The sequence below is a fragment of the Dermacentor silvarum genome, chromosome 3, assembly GCF_013339745.2.
Source record: "Dermacentor silvarum isolate Dsil-2018 chromosome 3, BIME_Dsil_1.4, whole genome shotgun sequence".
Classification (NCBI taxonomy): Eukaryota; Metazoa; Arthropoda; class Arachnida; order Ixodida; family Ixodidae; genus Dermacentor; species Dermacentor silvarum.
Genome location: NC_051156.1, coordinates 229,161,580 through 229,188,451, shown reverse-complemented (window position 1 = coordinate 229,188,451; position 26,872 = coordinate 229,161,580). Strand labels below are relative to the sequence as shown.

The 26,872-nt window shown below is 47.5% G+C and overlaps 1 protein-coding gene across 1 annotated transcript in view; it reads left to right on the top strand.

Annotated features, from left to right (window-relative positions):
• Window positions 1-26,872, top strand: part of LOC119446842 (pre-mRNA-processing-splicing factor 8) — a 253,265-nt gene that overhangs the window by 209,744 nt on the left and 16,649 nt on the right. Inside the window, exons 29-32 of the mRNA XM_037711405.2 lie at window positions 3,163-3,400; window positions 8,187-8,315; window positions 19,681-20,162; window positions 23,381-23,572. Coding sequence (XP_037567333.1) covers window positions 3,163-3,400; window positions 8,187-8,315; window positions 19,681-20,162; window positions 23,381-23,572 — 1,041 coding nt within the window. The remainder of the gene's footprint in view (window positions 1-3,162; window positions 3,401-8,186; window positions 8,316-19,680; window positions 20,163-23,380; window positions 23,573-26,872) is intronic.

Here is a 26,872-nt window from a genome sequence, read left to right as displayed (position 1 = left end):
CGCCGGACCACGAAAATTCTTCGAAATAAGCGGATTTTCGAATTAACCGAAATAAATAAAAAAAAAGAAAACAAGCAAGAACTTGCCGCAAAAAGAAACCATCTTTATTTTCCATGTCCAAGAAAGATTACTCGAAGTAATCACTGATGCGGGATTACTTGGCGCGGTAGTTCGCCGCCCCTAGTGCCATGCTCTCCAGCTGGCTCACAGCACGTAGCATACAAATATCACCCGCACTGCACTCAACAAAGTTGCGAACGATGTTCACGGAATCGATAACTGCCGCGAAAGCAGGCGTGGGGGTGTTTGACTTCAAAATTTTGGACTTGATGGATATACTGGACTTCAAAAATGCACCGTCGGGGTTCCCATTGAGTTCATGCATTTTCGCACCCAATTTTTCGGACGAATTGAGACCCCAAAGGTCGATTTCCCGGACTAAAAGTCACTCTTTCCGAGCCACACTACCCAATCTTGGAGGCCGCCATGTTGGATTTTGCACTGGCTTGGATTCCAGTGGCTCGCTGTATAGCCTCCAAGATTGGAAGGCGCGCGCTATCAATAGAAAGCTCGCGCCATCCTCCCGTCTCGGAGGCCATAGCCGCTCTTCCTTGGCTGATAAAACGCTCCAGAGTACTGCACTTTTGTCTTTTTCCTTCCGAGTATATGCGCTCTGCACTATCCTTTTAACCATTTATTGTGGTATGTTTTTTTATTGCCGCGAACCCGCCGTATGTGCGAGTGACAGCGCGCGGGGGACGCGTGCTTTTATGGAGAGCGAACGCACGGCGGAGCGTAAACGCGACTTCCTCGCTCGAAAGGCCGTTGGGGGGGGGGGACTTCTACTCTTCTAACTGCGTACTGAGCGCCGGAGCGGGTTCTCGCGCGCGCCGTATCTTGAAAGCGATCTCCAGACGGCCCTGACCTATGCGCTGTGCTTTTGCCGCTCAGTTTCCGTTGAAGCGATAGACCGCAAGAACCTTCGCTCGCTGCTGCGGCGGCCGCGCTCGTGCGCGCTGACTCCACGCTTGTTAATTCAGCGAGTTTTTTTTTTTTTTTTTTTTTTTTTTTTTTTTTTTTTGGTCCTCTAAAGTTTCGGTTACTATTTTGAACGCGGCGTGTACATTGAGCAGGTGTCTCGGCCATGTCTCAGTGATCGGCGCCACCTCCTGTGCCTTCGTTAGAGCTAAGCGGTCGAAGCTTGTTTCTTGGATCTCCATGGCGAACTCCGTTGGCGGAGATCGCCAACGCGGTGACGTTCGTGTCGACTGTACACGGAGACAACGTCACTGCTGCGCAAATCCAAGGAAGTCGATCCCCTCCAAGCGTAGTATGAGGCAGGGCATTATTAGAGTTTTTTTTTTCAAGCCGCACTAATAATTTTCTTTGCCTAACGAGTTTTTCGGACTATTTTTCAGTCCCCACGAGCTCGGAAAATCGGTTGGCGACTCTACGGAGCGCCCTAACCTAACCACCGCACATTGCTACCAGCCGGAAACTTCGAATTATCCGAATAGAGCCATGCGGGCCATTCAAATTATCCGGTTGAATTTGCATTGAGAATGACGGGACCGCTCAAATTCTTCGAATTAACCGAAATTTCGAATTAACCGAGTTCGAATTATCGAGGTTTTACTGTACGTCGATAATGCTCGAACCGTGCTGTTTCTCCCTCGATCACAGCTCAGTTCACGGGCCTCGCGGTCTCGTGCCATTTGGAACGCTCCGTTCACATCATCCTTTTCTTCTTTTCTTTGGCCGCCGGCCTCTTACTTATGATACAGTTCATCATCAAAGTAAGCCTCAAAAAGCTCAAGTGGTTGATGGGGAGAGCTCACTGTGATCGTCACTCCCGGAGAACCCTTGAATTCAAACCGTGGAGGTCTGGCTGGGATGCTGTCGGGGTTTATCCGGTACCATTCGCGGGCGCTGGCCATCGTATCATCGCTGCTTTCTTCCGCTTCGGAGTCTCTGTCCGTAAAAACGTCATTACTATCTTCACTTGAAGAATCAAACTTGACAACCACGTCCTCATCACTCGCACTTTCATCATCTGAGGGAGAAAGATTTCCCGCGCGAGTACGTCACGCGGATGTGGCCATGTTTGTTTATAACGCACGGGAAACACAAGGCAAGCATTCCGCCAACTATTGCGCAAACGCTCATTCAACAAAAGCGCCAATGACGGAGCCCATTCTGCCCTCTATGTTGTAAATAGAAAAGCACCATTTGACGAGCTGGGCTCTCTCAAAAGGCTCTTGGAACATGGCGGAAGACACCCATGACGACCACAGGTCGTCATAAGCAAAAAAGTGGCGACTGTTCATGACGAGCTTTGGTCATCATAAGCCCTTAAGGGGTTAAACACTCCGCTGCCGCCGTTGCTCTCACCTCCCCCTTCTAGCCACCGTAACCTGCCGAAGAAATGATGGGGGTTTGTGTGCGGTAGTGAAAAGCGCGTCTCGGATAAAGACGCGTGCCGCGGTCGCGCTGTGAAAGAAGTTGCGAGGCCTTCCCTGCTGCGAGCGCTAATCAGTCACGCGATGACGAGAATTGCAGTTTCCACTTTGCTTTTGTGGAAAATAGATACAGGATTTTGCCGATTCATTCAATAAATGAAGTCGTGTTGATGTAAAAAACATTTGTTTGTTTTCTTTATACCCTCGATAATTTGCTTAATTCAGACATTTGTGAAATTCAAACAATGTTTTACTATAGCAGTGCCATTCTTGTGTTACAGCCCTCTTAGGGTGACAATCCCCAACAATAAGCTACGTAAATTTGGGGGAGGGGCCTGTGTATAGACTCACACCTGTGAATGTAAAATTACCTTACTGAGTGTCGAATTTTATTAATATTTCGGAACGAAAGCGTTTTTGAAGAATGGAACAAAATGAAGTTGTTTTGGAATTGATCACTCAAGTTTTGATTTAAAACATGTATACCATAAATCAAGAAATAACAAATTTTTTGACTTTATAATGTGGCTTTATAATATGCCTGACTTTATAATATGGAGTTTGCAGTCGCATTCATTAATCCTGCTCCCTAATTTAGTGCTCCAAAATGCATTTTTGGCTGCTCCAAAAGCTTCTTCGAAATGGGATGGGCCAGTCGCATCACTGAGATAATCAATAAAGATAATCTATGTGTATGTTTCAGTGCATATGGCAACTGGTTCCCGGGCTGTAAACCACTCATCCAGCAGGCCATGGCAAAGATCATGAAGGCCAACCCAGCATTGTATGTGCTGCGTGAACGCATTCGCAAGGGTCTCCAGCTGTACTCTTCTGAGCCCACTGAGCCTTACCTCAGCTCCCAGAACTATGGCGAGCTCTTCTCTAACCAGATCATCTGGTTTGTTGACGACACCAACGTCTACCGTGTCACCATCCATAAGGTACGTGCAATCAGGCATAACAAAAATGTAGCTACGCCCGACTACGGAAGGGGGGCTCCGGGGCTCGAGCCCCCCCCTAAAGTGTCATTACCGGAGTTGTGTTACCCTCATAATTTGAGGATTCTTTTTGCGTTGCCTCTGCATTTTCACTTTTGTTGTGGCTAACAGCCCACGGCATATTGTTAGCGCGGGCGTGCAAGGCATTTAATTTATACTTTCCCTTTATTTCGGCAAATCCTGGCAATAGCAGGACAAGGGCATTAGAAGCACCAGCGGCGGCTACCTCATCCGTGTTTCCTCACTTCAACATATTTTTTTTTTTTTAATTTCTGCTGAGAACACCATGCACAGACACAATATATTTAAATGTATACACAGGACAAAGTTTATTATATGTTATTAAAGAGAAAGGAGGTAGCCAACTTAATGGACAGCCTATGCCTAGAGAATGAATATGGGGATGTACCGTATTTACTCGAATCTAGGCCGACTCCGATTCTAAGCCGACCCCCCAAAAGTTCGAAGTCCGAAAAAAAAAAAAACTTACCTCGAATGTAGGCCGAACGAAAAAGCGAGGACAGCATTCGCAAAATGAAACAGCATTTATTAAATTTGAACATGCCAAGCTCATTCTATGTCACCATCGCTGCTAGCCTCGTCGCTATCTTCCTTACTGCTGACATCTTCAAACAGTGCGCTATATTCAGTACCATCCAGCGCATTAGAGATGCTGCATTTTTGGAAGGAGCGCACGTTGCGGCGCACGCAAAAACCATCCCTCCAACGACAGACCGATGCCGAAGTTCCGCCCGGTTTGAACGTTTGACGATGCCTCTACGGCTAGCTCAACTACCGTATTTACGAGATTCTCACGCTTCCTCGATTGTAACGCGCACCCGTTTTCCGTGAGGAAAAATTTGGAAAAATAGATTTCCTCCCGATGCACTGATGTTGCGATGAATAAAGAAAGTCGCAGTTTCGCCCGAAAGGCGATGCATCGAATGCGGTAGCAAATTAGTAGACCGCTATTAACAAGCACGGTGTCACGCGCGCTCAAGCAAACATGAACACACCTCGCTCGTTGACCGCGGAAACGAACTGTCAAAACGCTGGAGACGAAGCGCGCCTTCGTGCTAGCATGCCTCTCGCTTCAACGCGGCGAAAACACGGCGCGCGGCGGACTTTACCAGTCGCAGATTGCTTTCAAGATAGGGCCAAGCCTGATCGTATCGCCGGAGTGGATCGTCGCAGATTACGTCCTGTTTCGGTCCACTGAAACCGTTCCGCATTGCTTTGCTGGCGAAAATCCTCTCCTTCTGTTTGCGTCAGTCCCGCTCGCAAGTTTCGGATTCCCCGAACGCCCGTGATGCGGCCCGATTTCCGTCCGTCTCCGCACAGATGATCACTTTCCTTTTAAATGCGGCATCATGATGAACTCGGTACTTCATGCTGATAGATAGAGCAGACGCTGAGAACGTGAAGACAGACGGTAGACTATTGCCTAAGCACGTGTACTGCAGCACACGGAGGAAGCTTCCGCATGCTACAGTAGCTAGGCACGACGCGCGTGCGAGGCGGCCATTTTGAAATGCCGACGCAGAATTAGGGTCGTGTTGAAATTGAAAGTGCGCGTTAGATTCGAGTAAATACAGTATTCGTTTAGAAAGCGGCACTATAGTGGCATCGCCCATTTGGTGCCATTACGATAACGCCACAACGCGCGCCGATGCTGCACCATACCGATACTACCGATACGACGCAGGTCAAAATGGCGACGTCGCTCGTGTACTTCAGCTGGCTACTGGCGCGGCTAGTAGCGGCTGCGGTACTGACTTTTCTAGATGGCGCTAACTATGCACCATATTTATCAGTTTCAGTTAAAAACTGGCGCGTTTTTTAAAATCCTCGAATCTAAGCCGACCCTAGAGTTTCGTATGTGATTATTTGAAAAAAACTATCGGCCTAGATTCGAATAAATACGGTATGTTCACCTCACTTCAAATTACTTTTCGTGGTTTTTTGACCTTGAAAAAAAAACCTGCAGACTTCAGTATCCCCTTCGGCAGAGTCTTCTATCAACGGCGTGTGAAAAGCACATGAGTGATATGTGTCTCAATATTGATTCTCTTTCCAGTAGGCATTGTAACGACTGGCGACAAAAAAGAAAAAAAAGAGCTCTTCTAATTATTTACAACATTTACGCGTTAGGGATGGAAACATCGCCTCTTAGAGCCCATAAATACAGGGTGTTTCAGCAAACACTTTCAAAAAATATTTAAAGGTTGCCTGTGGCAGATAGCACAATTCTAATTCATGAGCTGGTCTACTCAAAGAGGCGGACATTACTTGCAGATAAAATTGAAATGTCTAATCAAATAATTCACTAAAATTCACCAATTAGGTTTTTAACATATTAAATTATGGCCCATGTTGCAATTCACAAATTCTAGCCGTGGAGTTCGCAAGGCGGATGCACTAGGAACCAATTCTCAGGATGCCACCATCTTCGAAATATTAATTCCCGAACATTGCGGAGAAGTGCATTGGCGTTCTAGTTACTTTTGTGCTTACCCGCCGTGGTTGCTTAGTGGCTATGGTGTTGGACTGCTAAGTATGAGGTCACGGGATCAAATCACGATAGAATTCACTCAGTAACCAGAATAAATAGAAATCTAGAAGTCATGCGCAGCAGCGTTTATACTCGGACACTAAGTACTAAAAAAAAGAGTGCACTTTGGCCGGGCAGGTGAAGCAGTATTAGTGATAGCGAAGTAGTAGACAATTACACGAAGGAAGATTGTTACCGTGTAAATCCTTGTAAGGATCGCACCCGTGTAAGGGCCGCACCCCCAAATTGACAGCCAATATTTAAAAAAAAAAGACATCCAATCAAGAAGCAATCGCGTTCCATGCGCTGATTCTTATTGGGCTCAACAGCGAATTGTCATGCGTAGCGTGCTTTTGCACGTCACTACTGGATGTCGAGAGGAGGCGATCGCGGAGGTTTATTTCACACTAGTATTTAGAAAAATGAGGTCAAATGGCCTGGCTCCATGAAAAGCCCGTCAAAATTACGACAGAAAAGTGCAGCCCTTACACGAGTCTATACATTAGTTATAGTGGCCATATAAATTGTAGTAAACATTCACCTAAAATTAAAATAGGAAGGATAGTGTAATGCACGAACCATGTAAACCTGTAAATACCTCACTGGATGACCTCGAGCACTTGCTTTCACAATGCAAGCATTATGAAGAACGCCTACAGCGGAGGTGAACGGTTCGTACAGCCGTGTAATTCACCGCAACTCCGAAAATGAGATTCATCATTATCTGCCTTTTTTATGTCCAGTACAGACGGCCTCTGCCAGTGATCTGCAATGACCTCTGTATCTTAACTTTGCGGCAAGAAAGACAGCGCGCATGAAGTTAGCAGCCATCCCTACTCGCCCTTTATCATTGCACCCACCAATGATTACCAACAATTAGATATTGCACGCGGGCCACATAAGTGTCAACTGCGCAAAGTCATTCACAGCTACGGCAGGGCTAGAGGAGAAGACGCATGCGCTCCTTCCCATTCGCGTTTGATTACATGACCTACAACTAACCCGAATATTGTGTGCGTGGGAAGGTAATGCCCATCAAGCCGCCATACTTTTCGGCTCACTGTTATGTGCTTTTTCCTGCAGCCACAGTGTATGGGTCGCTCATTTGTATGGCTTTTGGATTTTATACGGAACATCACAGCAACGACAGTTGCAAAAATTTGCCTCGAGTGTCGATATAATTGCTTTCGCCATAAAGCGCGAAATAGAAAATTGTTAGCAAAGGATATATATATATATACGCACACACACACACTCACACACACGGGTAGGTTTTGGAAAGCTGGTCCCCCCCCCCCGGAAAAATGAAAACTTTCCGCCTATGTAGCAAGCTGGGATTGTAGCTTAGTTACAAAGAAATCAAGGTGTACAGTGCGCTCAACTCTTATGAAAGGGAACTCCAAATTTGTATGCCAACACTGATTAGAGTTCTCTTCTAGTATATGAAGGTCTGAAACTTTTTTTAACTTATGGTGTCCATGGCATGCACTTGACCGGGCATGGGCGCACACTTGACTGGATCTTTGTACATGCATTCACACGTTTCGAAATACACGCTGCTTTTGTTGCCGTTGCCTCTGTCCACGTCGCATTGTTGTTTCGATCAGTCCTGTTGACTTGGATGAACCTTGAACCGGCAGAGGCAGGCTGTTCTGTCATTTGCGGCGTTCCCCGCATTGAGCCAACATCACAGACTGCATGTAGTAGGACAGAAGTGCTCGCAGAGACCAAGTCCGCGATTTGGTGGCCATCCGCCACGTGCGTGGCGCTCCTCTTGCACCAAAAACAACCAAGTGAGGCGCTCGCTTGCACAGCATCAAGCAGCTCCACGTAGTCGACATGTCCTTTAGTCTGCTGCTGAAGTGCTGATTGGCTGGGGGCGCCTGTCTACTTCAGAACTTCAGTAGCAGACGAATTGTACATGTCCACTAAGTGGGCACTTACAGAATATCCTCCTGGTCCGATAATGCCAAGAATGCTATTCAAATACTTTATTCAATCAATACGCTCACTCGCCGTCAGAGACGAAAACCTCACATGAACTGTCAAAATTTTTGTCCAGGGACAGCTACCCTGGGAGCGTTAGTGAATACCACCATTGGGGTGGATGTGGAACTTCCATTAAATTCGTGTCTCGTGCAGTGACCACTGATATTTCATGGGTAATCTTTCCAACAGACCTTTGAAGGGAACCTGACAACCAAGCCCATCAATGGTGCCATCTTCATCTTCAACCCACGCACTGGACAGCTGTTCCTCAAGATCATCCACACTTCAGTGTGGGCTGGCCAAAAACGTCTGGGACAGGCAAGTAGGGCAGGGCCAAGTAGCCAGCTCAAATCATTGTTTATACCATGCATTACCAGACGCTCGCGGCAAGAGGAGCTGGAGGATATGTAATGAGAACATACAATACTGTCACTTTGAGCAACAGCAAAGTGTGTAGCCTCGAAACAGTGCTTAAAAAATAATTCTGAATGCTGAGTTGCCACTAATTAAGAAATTACTACTTTTCTGTGATTTCGAATGTAACTTGTGGAAACCACGATTCAACCTGCCACCAAACGTAATGTAAATTTTTTGTACACTCATTGCACTTCCAAAACTGCCCCTTGTTGCTCGGTATCTTGTGAAGATTGATCATGTTAATAATCTTACTTAGAAAATACAGTACTCCAACTGATTATATTGTTGATTAATTTAATTAAATCTCGAGTAAAGATTCAGGCTGGACCCGTGCATTTTTGGGGGCCAACTCTTTCTCTACTTCAATCCTGTACTTGGCCTACACTAGATAATTCAAACTTAGCTGGTCAGCACAAGCGTGTCTGACCCCAATCGTGACCCCAGTCGCTACAGTGTCTGTCTTGGTGACACTAGAGTTAAGTGAATGTGTAACACATCTGCGGAAAAGACCTAGTATCTTTTTGCCTGTTCTAAGAAAATTTTCAAGCAAAAATGTTCGCTCGCAATTACCCTATTTACACGAATGTAGGTCGACCCCCCCCCCCCCCCAAAATTGCATGTCTCAAAAAAAAAGGGGAGGTGGGGGGAGAAAAGCCACGTGAGTGCATTTCACTCAAGGGAAATTTATTGATGGGGTTGCTAGGACTACTCATCGTCACTAGAGTTGACCTCACTGGTACTGCTGCCGTCATAGCTGCTGCGGACCCACAGCACGTCGTCATCAAGTGTGAGTCCACACTTCACGACCGCACCACGACATTGCGCGGTACAGCCGCCCACGTAGAGAGGACCCACCCGCACACAGTAGCCAGGGAGGCCAAATTTCCTCGCACTGAAGCCGCCACTGCCGCACCACACATTCACTGACTCCAGACTTGCGTCCCGCTGCACAGTTGTTAGCTTCCTCTTCATGGAGGATAGCAGCCCGTTTGAACGCTACTGAGAACGAGCGCCGAAAGTTCTTGGCACTCATGACAGGCGCGACGATTCAGCACAACAGCAGTAGTGACAGATGCGCGCGGCTGTCGAAAACAATTGTATCTCAAAGAAAAGCTCTTCCGCCAACTACTAATACCCCCCAAACGACGGCTCTTCCGCCAGCTACTATTACCCCCCAAACGGCGGCTCTTCCATGATCAATGCTCCCACAAGAGCCGTGCGCTCGCGGTGCGCACAGTCGAAATGTATGCAATACAAATGTATTCAATACGGTAAATTAATACGCTACGCTTCTACCGTAACCATAAAAACGTAGGTGCAAAGTTGTAATCACACCATAGTGCCCCTGATTTCTCGTTTCTCTTGCCGTTACTAGCGGTACACGGTTCGGTTTTGATTCTAAGTCGACCCCCCAACATTGGATTGCCAAATTTGAAAAAATGGGTCGACCTACAATCGTGTAAATACGGTAACACTTGCGGTAGGCTCGGCAAATGCCATGAATGTGGTTTTCATTTCGTATCCTCTGCACTGTTCAAGCAACTTTTGGACCAATGTTCGCTAGAAAAAAAAAAGGCATACATTAGAAGAGAGTAAATACAGTAATCATTGTGAGCCCAGCCAGCACCATTGCCATCAGAAGATGGTGCCAGAGGTTTTCAAGGAGTATGATGACATGTCCCTTTCCGTTTGATTATAAAAGCTCATTCAAACGATATACCGTTGCTTGCTAAGTATCTTTGGAGTTCCAATGAATTGTGTGCATATTGCAGGACAGACTAGCAAAGTGTAAACAAAATATACCGTATTTACTCGCAGTATGAATGCACTTTTTTTCACGAAAAATATGAGCAAAGTGTGCGTTCATTTGACTGGAAAAATTTGGAGCAATTTTTTTTTCGGCGGCCACCTCTAAAATGTTGCAGTTTAGCCTGAAAGGCGAACCATCGATTGCGATAGCAAATGTGTAGACAACTATACGAAGTAAGAATAGTAGTCTTATCGGCCGTATAAGCTTGCAAACATTCTCTTACCATCTAAATTAACAAGCATGGTGTAAGTGCGCACAGGCAAACATGAGCACATCACACTCGATGACCAAGGACACTCGCTGTCAAAATGTTGGCATGAGCCAAGTGCGGCAGCAACAGCGAGTAAAGTTACCTTCATGCTATGTATCGCTTCAACGCAAACTAAGCGGCGACAACGGAGTATGCACAAAGGCATAAGGTGCGCGTGGCTTTGCCCCTTCCCCCCCCCCTTGCACGCCATGCGTGCGACGGAATATGGCGCGCTTCCTCCCCGCTTTCCTCGCTCAAACGCAGGAGATTGAGCCGCAATTGTCAACGCCGACGGCAAAAATGCGCCTGGAGTGCCCATTTGATTGTTGTCACAATAAAAGTAGGAGACACACGGTACGATACGGCGTCCGATACTATCGTACCCGCCGGGCGCCGAATCATACCATGTCTCTCCTATTTCACGGTAGCAAGTTCAGGGTATGATCATTATGTGAGGAAAAGAAAAACACACTTCTTGATTGGAAAAGTGGGGGGTACGTTCATTACACGAGTGCGTTCATTATGCGAGTAAATATGGTATATATAGGCTTGTACACTATCGTTCCAAATGTACACTCCTTGTAGTCAAACCTCAATATAACAAACATCGATTTAACAAAATTCGCGATGTAACAAAGTTTTTCGCTACAAGTACAACTCCGTTATATCGAGGTTTGACTGTATCACTCCAAATTTACAAATTGTCCTGACTATCATGCACCAAGATTTTAAAATATGTAATTTTCACGTATCTGTACTGAAGGTAATCGTGTTTGCTGTTGCTTGGAGATACTTAGTATATTTTTTGCATTTCGTCTAATAACGTAATTTTTCTTAATTAATCAACATCTAAAATATTATAATTATATGTCAGTGAGAAAATTGTAGAGCAACATGAAAAACTCCCGATACAGCTTTCTGTTGCTCAATCCGTGCTACAGAAAAGTGTTTTTCTGAGCATGAAAGAAGCCCGCAAATACACGCAAAATTGCCGCACGACTGGCCGCTCGAGGCACTTTGCATGTACAGTCTGTTTCACACTTAAAACTCGGAGCACCTTGCAATGCGCTCCGAGTTTTCCCCTAAGTGTGAAACAAACTACAGTAGCCGACGAAATTTTCAGACTCCAAAAATTTGGAGTTGATGGGTATTCCGGACTCCATAAATGCACCAATGCATTATCGCGACCGATTTTTCGGGCAAAGTTAGGCCCCAAAGTTTGATTTTCTGGACTAAATCGCTCGTTCATGGCTCGATCGGAGTTGCCGCTATTCCATCTACAGTGTACTAGAAGAGTTGTAGTGCGCTCACACCGCGGCAGAGCTTGACGCACTTCATGTCGCCGCCGACAGCGGCGCGGTTCGCAGCGTCACCTGAAACTTTCCTACGCGTCGCGGTAAAACAGCTATCGCGTGTTGTTGTTTTCACCGTATAAAAGTAAAATGCACGACGTGCAGCGCACGAAAGTTCTTTTGGTGCACCTTCGCAGTGTGCAGTGAAATAAATTACTATTGTTGCGGCTGATCTACAGTGGGTTGGCGATTCTTTTTTTAGCCGGAGGCACGGATGAACTAGCCTTGCTATTCATGCTGTTCTGTTAAAGGCTTGATACGGCCGCTGCAGTCACGGTAGCAAGAAGCACTCGAGTTTTTTCTGCAGCTGATCGATAAAATCGTCAGTGTGGTTTCGCCACAACGACCGCGCATCCGCGTTTCCAGCACCACCGCGCCGAATTTAACCACCACTTCGAGTTTTTTTTTTTTTTTTTTTCGCAGGTAAGGCGTGCAGCGCCTTAGACATTTTCACATTGCCCCATCTATTCACGAAATTAAATATTTAGGTATCACTGCTGCACAATTTAAGCTGGTTAGCTGGTTATTTATGTATTACATCTTTCGTAACGTTAATGCGACATGAAATCGACAGGATGAAAATACCAGGTACACCGGTGAACAAAAGTATACAGACCACAGGGTCGCCGAAAAAGCTCAGTTGAAAAAAATCAGCTTTATCGCGCAATCCCTGGTCCGTATACTTTTGCTCACGGGTGTACATTTCTGCAATAATTAACAATGTTTATTTACAACGAAGTAAAGAATGATGCCGGAAGAGACGGGAGCAGCCGGTGAAAATTCCGAATAGCTACTGTATAGTGCGCTTCGGCTTTTCTTCGCGGTTGCTTGGTCCCTTTCACACCATTTCCTTTTGTTCCTGGGCTTAGGTGTCGTCTTCGTCACGTACTGTGGTAAATTCGGAAGAATCGTGGGAACAGCGTTTTCTGATAGCAGTGGCAATTGTCACGAGGAATTCACACCTCTTTGCATTCTATATTTATAAGGTGCACAGGTCCCTAATTATGAATCGCGGTTCGAAGTGTAAATCACAGACTCGCAAGATTCCTCCAGTGTCTTATCTGCGCGGTTGAGGTTCCTCTCCCATTCCTTTCGCCGTTCTTCATCACGTGGAACGCTGAGCAAAGACGCCTTTGGTGCATCTTTCACACGACTGTAGGCAGATCTGCACTCGGGTTCAAAGCAGTATTTTCGACGGCGGCTAGCCATTCCCACTCACTAAGAGTGCACATTGAGTAAAGCGTCAAGCAGAGAGCAAGCAGAGAGGATACTGCTGAAAACGCCGGCGGGACTTGCAGTCGAGAGCCGACAACGTCGACATTATGTGGTTAGTTTTCAGAAAGGAAAAGTTGGCGCTATCTTCTGCAGCCCTTGAGGGAGAACGGTCAACGTCGCGATCTGACAGAACGTACTCCATACCAAGCGAGGGAAGTTTTCAGGAGAAACTGGCGGCAGCGCCTCTGGCGGGCGCCGGAGCAGGCGACACTGAGTGCGCCGCGGCGACGCGGCGCAGGGATATGGCAGTGAGCACACTGCCCCTATTCTAGTACACTGTAATTCCATCTTAGAGGCTGCCATGTTGGATTTTCCACTGGCTTGGCCAGGCTTGGCTTTCAGTGGCCCACTCTATAGCCTTCAAGATTGGGAGGCGCACGCTTTCAATGGAGAGCGTGCGACATTCTCCCGTCACGGAGGCCATGCCTGCTCTTTTTTGGCTGACAAAACGCTCCAGGGTACGGCACTACTTCTTAGTTTATTTTTTGTTTCCCCTGGTCAGCACTATCGTCGTAATCACTTAAACCAGATTTTTTTTTTTTTCCTTTTTTTTTTTTTCCAAGTTTCGGTTGCTATTTTGCACGTGGTGTGTCCACAGAGCAGGTGTGTCTTGGAGACGTAGCATCTTTTTGTTTGTGCGGCTTCGTATTTCTGTGATCGACACCACCTCCTGTGCCATCGCAAGAGCCAAGTGGTGCGAAGCAACGTGGCTCGTTTCTTCTATTTCCTTGGCGGTCTCCAGCAACGGAGATCGCCATTGCGGGGAAGCTCTTGTCTGTATGCAGAGACGTCACTGTTGCACAAATCCAAGCAAATCTGGGGACGTATTCTGAAACGATCCACACTATCGCCAAAGTGGATCGTTTCAGACTACGTCCCCTGATTGCGTCCAATCGTAGTATGAGGCAGGGCATTAGTAGAGATTTTTTTTTACGCCGCTGTCAGCCAAATAAATTTTATTGTTTTGGGTGAACAAGTTTTTTGGACTGTTCACTTTTTAGAACTATTTTTCGGTCTCTGCGAGGTCCGGTAAATCGGTCAGCTACTGTATTCGCGGGCTACAGGTCTGCTACAAACGCACATTTTTTTCTGCTACAAGAACTACTGTAAAAGACCTTTTCCCTGTTCCACCACTGGAAAATGTAACAATGAGGAAGCCCTCAAATCGCCACAGCAATGTCAGAAACAGCTCTGAATGGTTGCCAGTAAAGCTTAAATTTGACATGTCGGCGCTTGTACTGTGACTCGGGATGGCCGTGTATAATTAATAGACATGTAGTATGATGTTCCGTGACAGCGGCACCCTTTCCACTCTTGATATGCTTCACCGAAATATTTTGCGTATGTTTCACCACATAACACGGCCCTGTTGTGGCGAAGCTAACTAATAACTGGTGAATATGCAATGCATATGAGACCGTTGGCAAAATGCCCAGCGGATATGATTTGGCCCTGTGTGTGGGATTCTCAATAGGTTTTAATCAATACACCTCCTCGAGTGCTTCGCCAGCCACTCTCTGCACTGTGATTTCCCGATATGTTTGTACAGCATCTTGCTTCTTTGATTATGCAGTCCCAAACTGTCCACAAACTGTCTGCGACTTCCGGTCGTCTAACTCCAACAGAAGGGCACGTCACAGTCACGTGGCCCAGCTGCTGGGGTCTGTCCGAGGTAGTCTGAGCTTTCAGCCGAAAATGCCATCTGCTTGTAGGTAGCCCATCACTACCCCTCAGTGGATTCATTTGCATGGCCTCAAAGATACAGGCAGTCTCGGAGGCCACGTTGCGTATGCAACTCCAAATCTTGCATTGGGGAATATCGCAGCCTGATGGCATAGACGTGTTCGTAAAGTGCAGTTATAGCGCAGTTTACATTGCGCTCTCTCTCTTCGTGTCACTTAACCAGTGTAAGCTAACTCATTGCGTGCGGAATTGAAGTGAAATTTCTAGATGAACACAAACGAAATCACGATTGTGCCGCATCGCCATTCACACAAAAAGCACTCGCGGATATTACACCCACAGTAGACTCGCGATAATTCAGACTTTCGGTTAATTGAAACAAATTTCAAATTTTTGGTTGGCCCGCGATGTTTTCAATGTATTTTAAAGCTGCTTAATTCAAACTGCGCCATTGCAGTAATATGGTTAATTCATACTTTTTGCTTGCCCCTACCGGAAAATATCTGCTGCCTTTGTCGCTTCTAGCCAAACATTTGTGGTACAGTGCAGTCCACTTATAATGATATTAAGAAGAAAGAAAAATATGATCTTTGTAATCAATCATCGCTATATCTGGACTGCCGTTAAAAAAAAAATGCCGAGGATACCTTTGCAGTCCCAAAACCAAATTTGCCGCTTGCGACAAAAAAAAACAACATTGTAGGAAGTAGGCTGTGAAAAATAAAATGTTCATTTGTACCTCTAAATAGTGTCTCAATCGTTAGGCGCACCGAAATAGTCAGAAATCTGCACTTGCTTTCATCCAGCTGGTGCGCAAACACTGGCGACTATAATTTAGTATGCATGAAATCAATGAGCGATTCAATGGACGACATTGCACTTCGGTTGAACATCGGGGTCGGTGTCAAAAACGAGCCATTGTCAATCTCGTCGCACAACGCCGCTGTCTTTCACGACAACAATCGCCCCGTCGGCGATCTCTTCGCTCAACGAGGCATTACTATCTGCACTCAGAAACTCCTCCATCGAAGCACCACTTATTTCATCATCGGTAGCGACGTGCTCACAGAGTTCGATAATGTCAGCGGCTTTCACCGTGCTTGTTTCACCCATATAAGTTTCGTCCTGGAGCACAAAGCCTGCCTTTTCCGTTGATCGGCATGGCTTCATGCTGATCGGCAAGTCTTCAAAAAGAAACCGAACTTTTTAAATACCGCGCCAACCAGCAGAGGGAGCATGCTGCGGCTACTGAGTGCATGTAGCGGCAGGTTTAGACAACAAACTGCCATTTGCCGCGTTCCGCTGTGATCGTTAGTTGGCGAGCCACAGCCGCTGACGTGGGCACATGAACAAGCTGTTCTTCGGATTGGTGCTAAAGTGCCAATGAAGGAATTGGAAGAATAGCGTGTGTGTGTGAAGTTCTGCTACAAACTTGACTTTCACAGAGACATTTCAGTTGCTTAGCCAAGCATACGGGGAGGACTGTATGAGTCGCACGCAGTGCTAATTGTTTCAAGTGTTTTGAAGAGGTAAGAATGTCGGTCGGTGACGATCCCAAGCCTGGATGACCTTTCACATCCAACAGATGATGACCGCGTCGAGAGAGTTCGAACTGTGATTCGTGGAATTCGTCGTTTGACTGTTCGAGAAGTCGCTGACGAAGTGGGTATCAGTGTAGGATTATGTCATGAAATTTTGAGTGACAAACTTGGAATGCGTCGTGTCAGTGCAAAATTCGTGCCGCGTTTGTTGACTGACGAACAGAAGCAGACCCGTGTTGAAATCGGCCAGGAACTGCTCGCCGCAGCCAATGACGAAGAAAACTTTCTTAAGAACATCATAACAGTTTTCCAAAGTTTCTAGCAGAACTTCACACGCACACGCTGTTCTTCCAATTCCTCCATTGTCACTTTGGCACCAATCCGAAGAACAGCTTATTGATGTGCTTACTTCAGCGGCTGTAGCTCGCCAACTAACGCTCAGAGCACAACGCGGCAAATGGCAGTTGGTTGTCTTAACCTGCCGCTACATGTGCTCAGTAGCTGCAGCACGCTCCCTCTGCCGGTTAGCGCGCTATTTTAAAAGTTCGGTTTCTTTTTGAACACGCCTCGTATGTTTCCTCGCACACCAGTTTCACTCTACTGGAAGGCAAGATCCACCTTCTCAGAGAACTACACACAGCAGTGATGTGACAGGTTTCGCGAAACACATCAAGCAAGCAAGCATGTGTGCATGATATCGCTGTGCTTGTTTGCTTAAAGAACACGAGGGTTAAACAGCAGCAGTTACATGGCTCATGAAAAGCTCAAATGATGGCACAGAAAGCACTGTTGTAACAGACGTGATAGCTAAGCACACAGTATTTGCTGTCTGGAACACATTAAGTAGGCAGAAGCGCACTGCATCTTTCACAACGCTGTGGTAGATGCCACACGCATCTTTTTCAGAGAGCCGTCGTCTGCTAGCTGCGTGTGCTGGTCGAAGTGAAAATCTGCTGACAGCTCCGACAGGCCGCGGCCAGTGAGGAACTTTCGGTCCTTGAAAAATCCCGAATGCGCTTCTGAGAACTCTCGTACTAATTGGTGGAGCTTACAAGCTGTCCGAGCAAAATTGAAAGCACTTCTAAGCAGTCAGTGACTGTTGACTGGTAATCGGAGAGGCCCAGTGACTTATTGCAACGTACTCGTAGCCTGTTGCAATGTCCTGGCCACTTGTTGCAACGAATGAGAGCAAATATTCCTGTGCATCTCTAAATTTATGCGACTGCTCAGTTCAAACGCAACATAAGATGCGATAACTTTAAAAAATGGCGAAGTATCAAATGGGAACACAATACATGGGAGTCAACGGGATTTAGGTCGGGACTGCAAAAAAGTGACGTCGCAGCCGGGAAAACTTAACAGCGTGGAACATATCAATCGGATTCTACTGTATGTTTATGTATGATTGAGAAAGGGAACAAATGGGCCCGAACACTCCCTAGGCTAAACCTGGTACAGTGAAAGCTCGATGATACGAATCTCACGGGGTGACGAAAAATATTCGTGTTAGCCGAAATTCGTATCATCGAAACACAATTAAAACTACAGTCGAATCTCGATAATTCGAACTCGAAGGGGCCCGAAAATTTGTTCGTATTAAAAGGACGTATTTTTGAAGTATTCGTGCACCATAGCACGATGCACGAACGGTGCGAGTCGTGAAATATCGCGGCGCGCAAGCGCATAGCAAGCGCGGGCCACGAAACTGCCCACCAGCTAACGGTCACTTCCCGATAACGGCACAAAACGAAGCTTCAGGGAGCGGGCGGCGCCGGCACACGGGTGCGCCGCGCGGAGACCGTCGAAGGTGAGGGAGGAGGGCTGCAGGGAAGCGGATTTGGCCCCGTCAACTCCGCCGCTTCGGTGGCTCCCCTCGCCCTCCCTCTCAACTCCCTCGTAGCTCTCTCACCTTCGACTCCGTGCGCGCCCGCCGCCGTGCTGGCGCCAGCTTATTTTAGCCGCTCCCTGAAGTTTCGTTTTCTGCCGTTATCGGGAAGCGAGCGTTTGCGGGCGTGAGCAGTTTCGTTGGCCCGACTGCGCCTCCGCCGCTGCTTCCCTCTGCGCTGCTGCCGCAGCATGCAAGGTCAACATGTGACTAGAAAATAGAGGCGAATGGTTCACTGCCATTTTATTCGCGTGGCTGAGACGTCGGCACTGGTGTGTGCTAAAATACAGTTGTCTCGAACACTCTAGTCGGCACGGCACGTACACGCTTGTTCCGGCGCGATGCAGAAACGGCGACCTTGCAATTTGATAGAGGGTGAAATTTCCGCCGCGGGTTCTTTTTTATTTTTTTTTTTCGTTCCTTCGCGCGCGGCATTGAGGGGACTCTCCTGAGCTTTTGCTCTATGGCGGTGTCGGTCGGAGGCGCCGCCGTGAGATTTGGCGCGCTGCTAAGAGCATTGTCGGTGCGCGGTATGTTCGAATTAACAAGATTCGTCTGTAGCTAAATTAAAGAGTCAGAGGTGAACTTACTTAGGCACATGTACGTAAAAAGCATTTATTTCTTGAAGAAAAAGTCTCTAATGTCCTTCTATCTCGGTAGACAATCCTATCTCGGTAGACATAGCTCTCTGCTACTACCTAGGTAAAATGGCGCAAACACAAAGAACGCGGCCCGAAGCACAGCAGCCACTCCGTCCGATGTGCGGCCGCCGAAAAGGAGGAAAAGTACAAAAGCGCCACCGCTTCAAACTCTTCGTGCCCAGTCGCGCTGTCCGGCGTCGCGTCCGCGCCTCCGCACCAAAAGATAACGGAAGAAAGCGCGTGACTGCGCGCCGTTCTCTTTCGCGGCCGTTAGTGGGGCGGCGTTTATTCGTATCAACGGACGCAGGCCTGAAAATCGATTCGTAACAACCGTTCTCTAGCACGTTGCAAAGTAATGGGGCTCGGCCGGGACCACAGAAAAATTTGTATCCGGAAATTCGTATTAGCCGTGATCGTATCATCGAGCTTTTACTGTACACGAAAAACACGCAAGAAAGTGTATGGGAAAACGGCGCTGCAGTAGCTGAATTGGTAAGAGCATCGCATGCTTAATGCCGAGGTGTGGGTTCGGATCCCACCTGCAGCAAGTTGTTTTCTTGTCCACTTTCATTTTATTTTAATTTATCATTCCTACGTTTGAAATAAAACAAGAGATTTCCCTATGCTTTCCTTGGTTTTATTGTCTGTTAGCTATAGTGATTAACAAAAATCTGGCCCCTCGTTCCCCTTCTTCTCCTGCTGGTACAATTTTTTTGCCTATCTGACAATTTAAACCTGCATGATTGTGGTGGGAGCAAAAATAGTGGTGATGTCATTACTGCTGGACGCACAGTGTTATCTTGTCCTCTAATGCTGTTTTGCACCACAGCTGGCCAAATGGAAGACAGCAGAAGAAGTGGCTGCCCTTATCCGGTCACTGCCTGTGGAAGAACAACCCAAGCAAATCATTGTGACTCGCAAGGGTATGCTGGACCCGCTGGAAGTGCACCTGTTGGACTTCCCCAACATTGTCATCAAGGGCAGTGAGCTGCAGCTGCCCTTCCAGGCGTGCCTCAAGGTGGAGAAGTTTGGGGACCTGATCCTGAAGGCCACCGAGCCACAGATGGTGCTGTTCAACTTGTACGACGATTGGCTCAAGACCATCTCCTCCTACACGGCTTTCTCACGTCTCATACTCATCCTGCGTGCCCTTCACGTCAACAATGAGCGCACCAAGGTGATCCTCAAGCCCGATAAGACCACTATCACTGAGCCGCACCACATATGGCCCACCCTCACTGACGACGAGTGGATCAAGGTTGAAGTGCAGCTTAAGGACCTCATCCTGGCTGACTATGGCAAAAAGAACAAGTGAGTGTTCGTGTGACCACGTGAGAGGTGGCATGCTGCAGAATCCCAAGTTGTTATGCAGTGTGTAGCAGTTCTGTTTGAGCTAGCTCCTGCCCTGCCCCACAGGGCTTGTTTCCTTCGCATGCACGCAGGCACATGACACGTGCATAGCATGATAGTTTTCTCACTTTCCTACCAGGGTGCTCAACCCCACTGCACTTTTAATCTCCCACACCCCAAAATAGTGAAGATGTTTTGCATGCAACAGATACTTTAGCATGTGACACCCCCATTTTCATGACGTTGCACTGCGAGTGGCAGAAAAGACATTTCAAAAATGTGGCCGACACTCAGGTATGCTCGGCTTAGGCCTAGTGCACTAGCTCCTGTATAAATGCACAGTCCAACATTGCCGCGCTCAACAGCGGTCCATCAAGCAAACTAGTGTGAATTTAGGAGTGCGGCCATTACAAAAGAATGTACGAAAATATGCCACACTGCAATGCAAAACTTGCGTGCAGTCGAACCTTAATACAACAACCTCGATATAACAGTCGCCATAATCAGTAATTTGCTTCATTATATCGGTATTTCCTTATATTGAAATTCGACCTTTCAAGCAAATAAGTACAGCCACTAATGAATTTTTCTTACACTGATGGGGCCGGAAAATTTTCCAATTATCAGGGAACGGAAAAAGCAAATTTGAATTTGAAAACAATTGCGCTCTACGCTGCAAACTTAGCTACGTGCGACTACATGTAGTGGCTAACTATGTGCACGACAGGGCTGGAGGGCACGCTTGCACTCATCTGCTCTTTGGTGCAGACCAGCTTTGCCCTGCACCAGCTTGTGAACAAGTAGTAGCTACATCAAAATTGCGCATTTTTCGCACTAGCTCAATACGAAGGGAAGCCTGCCAAGGCATCTAGCCAGGAGCGGTCAGGAGTGGGTGCGCGCTGGCAAACATACGTCTGGTCTGCCCTTAAGTTTCCTGGGATTCAAGGCTAGCAGAGTGTTCAAAACTAATGGAAATTAGCTAGACCCGACGGTTACGACACTCATAAGCAGTGTGGCCAAAGCTTAATTCCTGCGAGGGCGGGCACAGCCGAGCGCTACCAGACAGTAGTCAGGGATAGCACAATAGTCATCCTTCCAAAAGTACGTCAGTTCTATCGAAATTCAAAATGCAGATTTTGACTGACTTCAGCCTGTATATTAAACGGTCAACAAATATACGCAGTAGCAGTAGGAAAAAGAGCACTAATCCATATACCCTTCTTGATTGACGTCAGCTATTGGCCAACAGCAGCCGCATATGGGAATCTGCTATATGACGAAATATAGCAGCCACAAAAAAGTGAGGAGAAGGTTTCTTCTATTTTCTCTTTTCGTTGGAAAGAGAGTGTTTAAAGAAGGTGACTTTGCCCTCCACTTGCGAGCTCCACACGGTGCTCAAGACTGCAAAATTTGGTTGGGATGTTCACAACAGAGTACGCTTTCCGCAGACTGTTTTTTCACCAAACCTGAGGGTGCTTCAGGACCCCTTTAAAGGGAGCACCAAATTAGCATGCCAGCATTGATTATAGCTTAGTTATGTATGAAGGTCTGGAAAATTGTTTTAAACAATAGAACGTCTGGTGACTAGTATCAAATGAGGTTTGCCCTCTGAAGCTGAAGAAGTAGTGAAGTTATGTTGTACTGAATATGTTATCAGATTTTCATTTTAACAGTAGGCCTCTATTCTATGGCAATCTTCTATTGCATAGGATCACCACTTCACGCATACCCATCATTGGTGCTGTGTGGGTCGATTCATGGTCGCGCCAACAATGAAGAGCAGGGGCCTTTTCATTGTGTTCAGCATCATTTGCCCCCTATCAAAGGTTCTAAAATCGGGAGGGCCACGCCAAATTAGTGCGAGGCATCCCCCCTCTCTGTATCCATGTGCCGTTCATGCACACAATCAGTGCACTAGTCACGTGACACTTTAGCACCTGCCATGTAAACCTAAAGCTAGTCTTGTGATGGGTCGCTTGAAGCTATGAAGAGAGACCGATGTGCATTTAGAAAAGGCGTTCAGAATGAGGGGCCGCCATGTGTTGTTTCATAAAGATGGCAACTGTGAACAATAGTCATACTGTACAATCGCTTTCGTTGGCGAAGCGGTTTGTCTGCTTTTCGTGTGTTGTGCGACCTCTGTGAACAGATCTGCGTTGATTCTGTATGAAACCGTCGTAATTTTAGTCACCAGCGCCCAACGAAGCAGCGCCGATTAGGTCTAATGGCCTGTACGGGTTTGACTGGTGGCTGTTGTGGCAGTGTATGGGTCCTCGGGCATGCGTACGAAATTTGTCTGTGCGCGTAAACTCGCGTGTCGTCGGAAAGCTCTGAACTGCGTGAGTATGTGTCTGTGAACACTTGTATCCAGTACGACCTGCAAGCCTTCTGGCGGCTAATCAGCCCGATCTTTGCACAAGATTTGTGCTTTCCAGAATGTGCACTGCTTTTGGATCTGTTCCATCTGTCCACATGTTATCATTTCAATCGGTCCTGCTGGCCAACAAACCTTGTATTGACTGAGACCGTGCACCGTCAAATGTTCGCTCGTTAAGGCATCAGCCACTACGGGTGTTTCACCAACTGTACCAAATATTCAAAACATAGAATGGTACATATTCAATTTGCGAATTGCATTATTCGAACGTTCTCTATTTGATTCAATTGAGTGATATTCGAGTATTCGCACAACCCTAATTGCAAAATATTTTTGTCTTGTAAAAGCAAAAGCATCATGATGCGGACATTGCTTTCAGTAGAGGTTTAACACACATGCCCTATGTAAATGTGGTCACTGAAACTATATGTTCTTCAAGGTGTGGTCAAGGTGTGGTTACTTGCATCACAAGTAATCATTGCTTAAACCCTGTTGTGATGCTCATGACTTTGTTGAAGTACAGAACAATACAGCAGAGCTACCCTTGAAGAAGCCAAATTGGCCTTGAAACATATAATTTTGCATGAATATAGCTAAATAATGGCAAATTCAGCAAATCACACCAGTGCGCCGTTTCATCCTATCGTCGTAGCCCCAAGGCGCCCCGGTGCGATTTGCCTGAATTCGCCATAAGTTTCACATGTTCATTATAGACCATAGTTGCTGTGCCCGATCTCACTATATTTTGGCTTGATTTTAGTAGTATTATTGTGCAAACCCTCATGAATATTGCTCTTTGCAGCGTAAATGTGGCCTCATTGACACAATCCGAGATTCGTGACATCATCCTCGGCATGGAGATCTCAGCCCCATCAGCTCAGCGGCAACAGATTGCAGAGATTGAGAAGCAGACCAAGGAGCAGTCTCAGCTGACAGCCACCACCACCCGCACTGTAAACAAGCACGGTGATGAGATAATCACCTCCACAACCAGGTGCGTCGTTGTACAGCCTATACATTTCTTGGGGCTTTGCATACTTTGTTTTTATGGTGCCGATAGATTTAGCAAGTTTTCCTGGCAGACAATTTCCGGAGAACTACATTGGTGCTCATACACAATGTAAAAGGCCGTGTACAGTGGAATTTTGTAAATACAGTGCATACCACTTATAACGGAACCGCATATAGCGCAGGACCGGTTTTAACGCGGGTTTTACTGACCACTGGTATTCCTCCCATAAAACTCAATGTATAGATAGACCACTTAATGCGTAGGCGTGCAATGCAAAATACCAGTTATAGCGTGGTTTTCTGAAGGGCACGACCATCGAACCCATGCATTGAGTGTGGCTTCGTTCTCGTTTATCAGCCATGGTCAGACTGGACTCTCCGTGCCCACGCTGGGCACGCGAGGAGAGAGCAGTCTGGCCATGTATCATCGGAGTAAGTACACCCGGAGGCTGCGGAGACCAGCGGCGAGAGGGAAAGCAAAAAAACAGCGAGCGGAGGGGCAGGTGCGTACGTCACAGAGGCAGCGTCCAATTCGGGCATGCGGGGTAGCAAGAATGCGGTCATCGTGGCTGCTGTGTGTGTGTATGGTTGTCGTCGTCGCCTCACCAGTCCCTTTGTTGCGTTTGGTGTGCAACGCGTTGTGTTTTTAGCCGTCTGTCGGCATGTCATCTCTGTCTCCAAGCGGCGTCAGAAAGTGGCTTCCTGTATCACTGGAAACCAAGGAGTGTGATAAAGGACGTCAAAAGCGAGATGAAGAAAGTGTCAGTGGCGGCAAAGTACCGTGTTGTCTAGTTAAAAGAACCAGGAGAAGGTGCAGCAGCAGCTTCATCAAGATTCTTCTTCGCTTTCACGTAAGAAAATTTGGGCGTCAAAGTACGAGGACGTTGATGCGGCACTTTTCAAATCGTTCCGATAAGTGAGGGCTCAAAACTTTTCAGCAAGTGGCCCCATGCTCCAACAGAAAGCCAGGTGCCTTGGTACTCTTTTAGACCATGATGAGTTCAATCAATTTAATGGGTGGATCCAGGGGTTGAATGACCACCATGGCATCAGACAATCTGCTGCCTAACCGCACTCGCGTTGAGAGGCGAACCCTGCTTTAACTTTGGGGGGAGCACACGCCGCCATCTTTCCCACGTACGCTTGTCGTCGCATGCGCACATACCTAGCGCACGCGGCGGGAGCCGGGCGGACACCTTCTCCCGCGTACGCTCGTCGTCACATGCGCATAGCGCGCGCAGCGGGAGCCGAGCGGACACGAGAGAGAGGCACTTTGCGCTCTCCCGGTTCTCGCTCGCCTCTTGTGCCGCGCGTAAACGCGCGGGAAGAGGGAAAGTATCCAACGGGAGAGGAGGACATTCCCCTCGCAAAAAAGTAACAAGGTATAAAAGAGCGCGACCGAGAGACCCCCAGGCCTCTCTGACCTCTCTACACCTGACCTGCCCCTACGGATATACCCGCTGCAACCCGTGAGTGACCTTGTTTGCGTGACTTCTACACGCAACGAGGTAAGCCTATTTATTAGTTATCATACAGCGCAGACTTCCCTCTGCAAGTGTACAGTTAAACCTGGATATAACGAAATTGACAAATTCTCGAAAAACTTCGTTATAAAGAGGATTTCGTTATATGCAGGTTCGGCACGAAAATTCGAAAAAGAAACGCTTACCGTATTTACTCAATTCTAAAGCGCCCTCAATTGTAACGCGCACCCGTTTTCCGTTTTCGTCGAAGCACTCATCCTTGGAATGTCACACCAGGTACCGGATGTGTGGACGCGTGTCATTTCGCACAAGCGCGAGGTATCGGAAACGAAGAGCAAGCGTTACGATGGCGTCGTAGCGTCGTATAGTGTTACAGTAGAACCCCGCTGTTACGTTCCCGGGGGCTGCGTTTTTCCGGCTGTTACGTCGTTTTCGGCCAGTCCCGGCACAGCTCCCATAGAACCCAATGCATTGGTAACCCCGCTGTTGTGTCGCAACTGTGGGACCGTTCCCGCCTCATACTTTGCTAACTGCCACCCCACGCCAGCCCGAGCGGCCATTTTGACTTTTCATGTCGCTTGGCTTGGTGGCTTGACGATGGCATTGGCCGCCCAAAGAGCCGGGGGCGACAACTATGACGTATTTTCTGTTTCCACCAGCAAAAGTATGGCCCTTGAGATCCGTATTTGCTACATAAAGATGGTGTCTATGACGCGTTGTGGCCCTAAAATTGATAATTGGCTCATAGATATTCCGTATAAAGTCCAAGGGCGATAACGCAGTCGCCGCGTGCCGTATGCTGTATGTGCGGGTGAACACGTGCGAGGGGAGCCGACGACCGCGCCTAAATCTCGCGCGCAGCAAGAAAAGCAGGGAGGAAGCGCCTTCTTCCGTTGCACTCGAGGTACCGGCGAGGGAGCGAAGGGGGAGAGATAGCGGGCGGCGTTGTACTGTACTCTGGCATCAACTGCGTACTGCGCGGGCCGTATCTTGAAAGCGATCTGCGTTGGGGCAGAGTCTAGCAGTGTAGGTGCGTCGGCGGCTCGTAGCTTTGTGCGTGATGTGTGTTCTCGGCTCTCAGTTTGCGTTGAAGCGATAGACAACAGCACGAAGGTCACTTCGCTCGCTTCTCCAGCGGCGCTAATTCCACACGCCGCCAGCGTTTGACAGCGCATGTCCGCGCTCATCGAGTGTGGTGTGTCACAGCGTGTACCAGCGCGTCGGCAACATCAACTGGAAAAGGAGAGTGCCGGCTTGGCGGGCTAGGCCAGCTGCAACAAGCAGCAGGATCAGGTTTATATGAAGGGAGGGGGAAAGGTCGCGCCCGGTCGAGGGATGCAGGCCCGCTTCACACACGCTCGCACGCACGCACACGTGCGCTCGCTTCGCATTCCGTCGCAGTGGAGAAGGTGCTTCCGGTTGCTGCTCGCGCAAAAATGACAAAATTTGGGGCGAAATCTCTAGGTTGTCGGAGGCGAAAATTCGTTATATCGAGGGGGTCTCCCGCTGCAACTTCGTTACGTAGAGGTCTCAAATACATGTGCTTCTATGGAGTAACGGCGGGGAATAGAAAAACTTCGTTATATCCAGGAATTCGTTATGTGGAGGTTCGTTATAAGCAGGTTTAACTGTAATGGATGTGCGTAGTCACATTTCATTTAGGGAAGCGCCGGTGAGTGCGACTGGCCGCATTCGAGAACGGCAACGTATACGGATGTTAATTGCGCGTCGTGTTGTCACTTCTAGCTTTTTGCGTGTGCACTGTACGAAATGAGGAATGGTTTATTTCAAATCCGTAT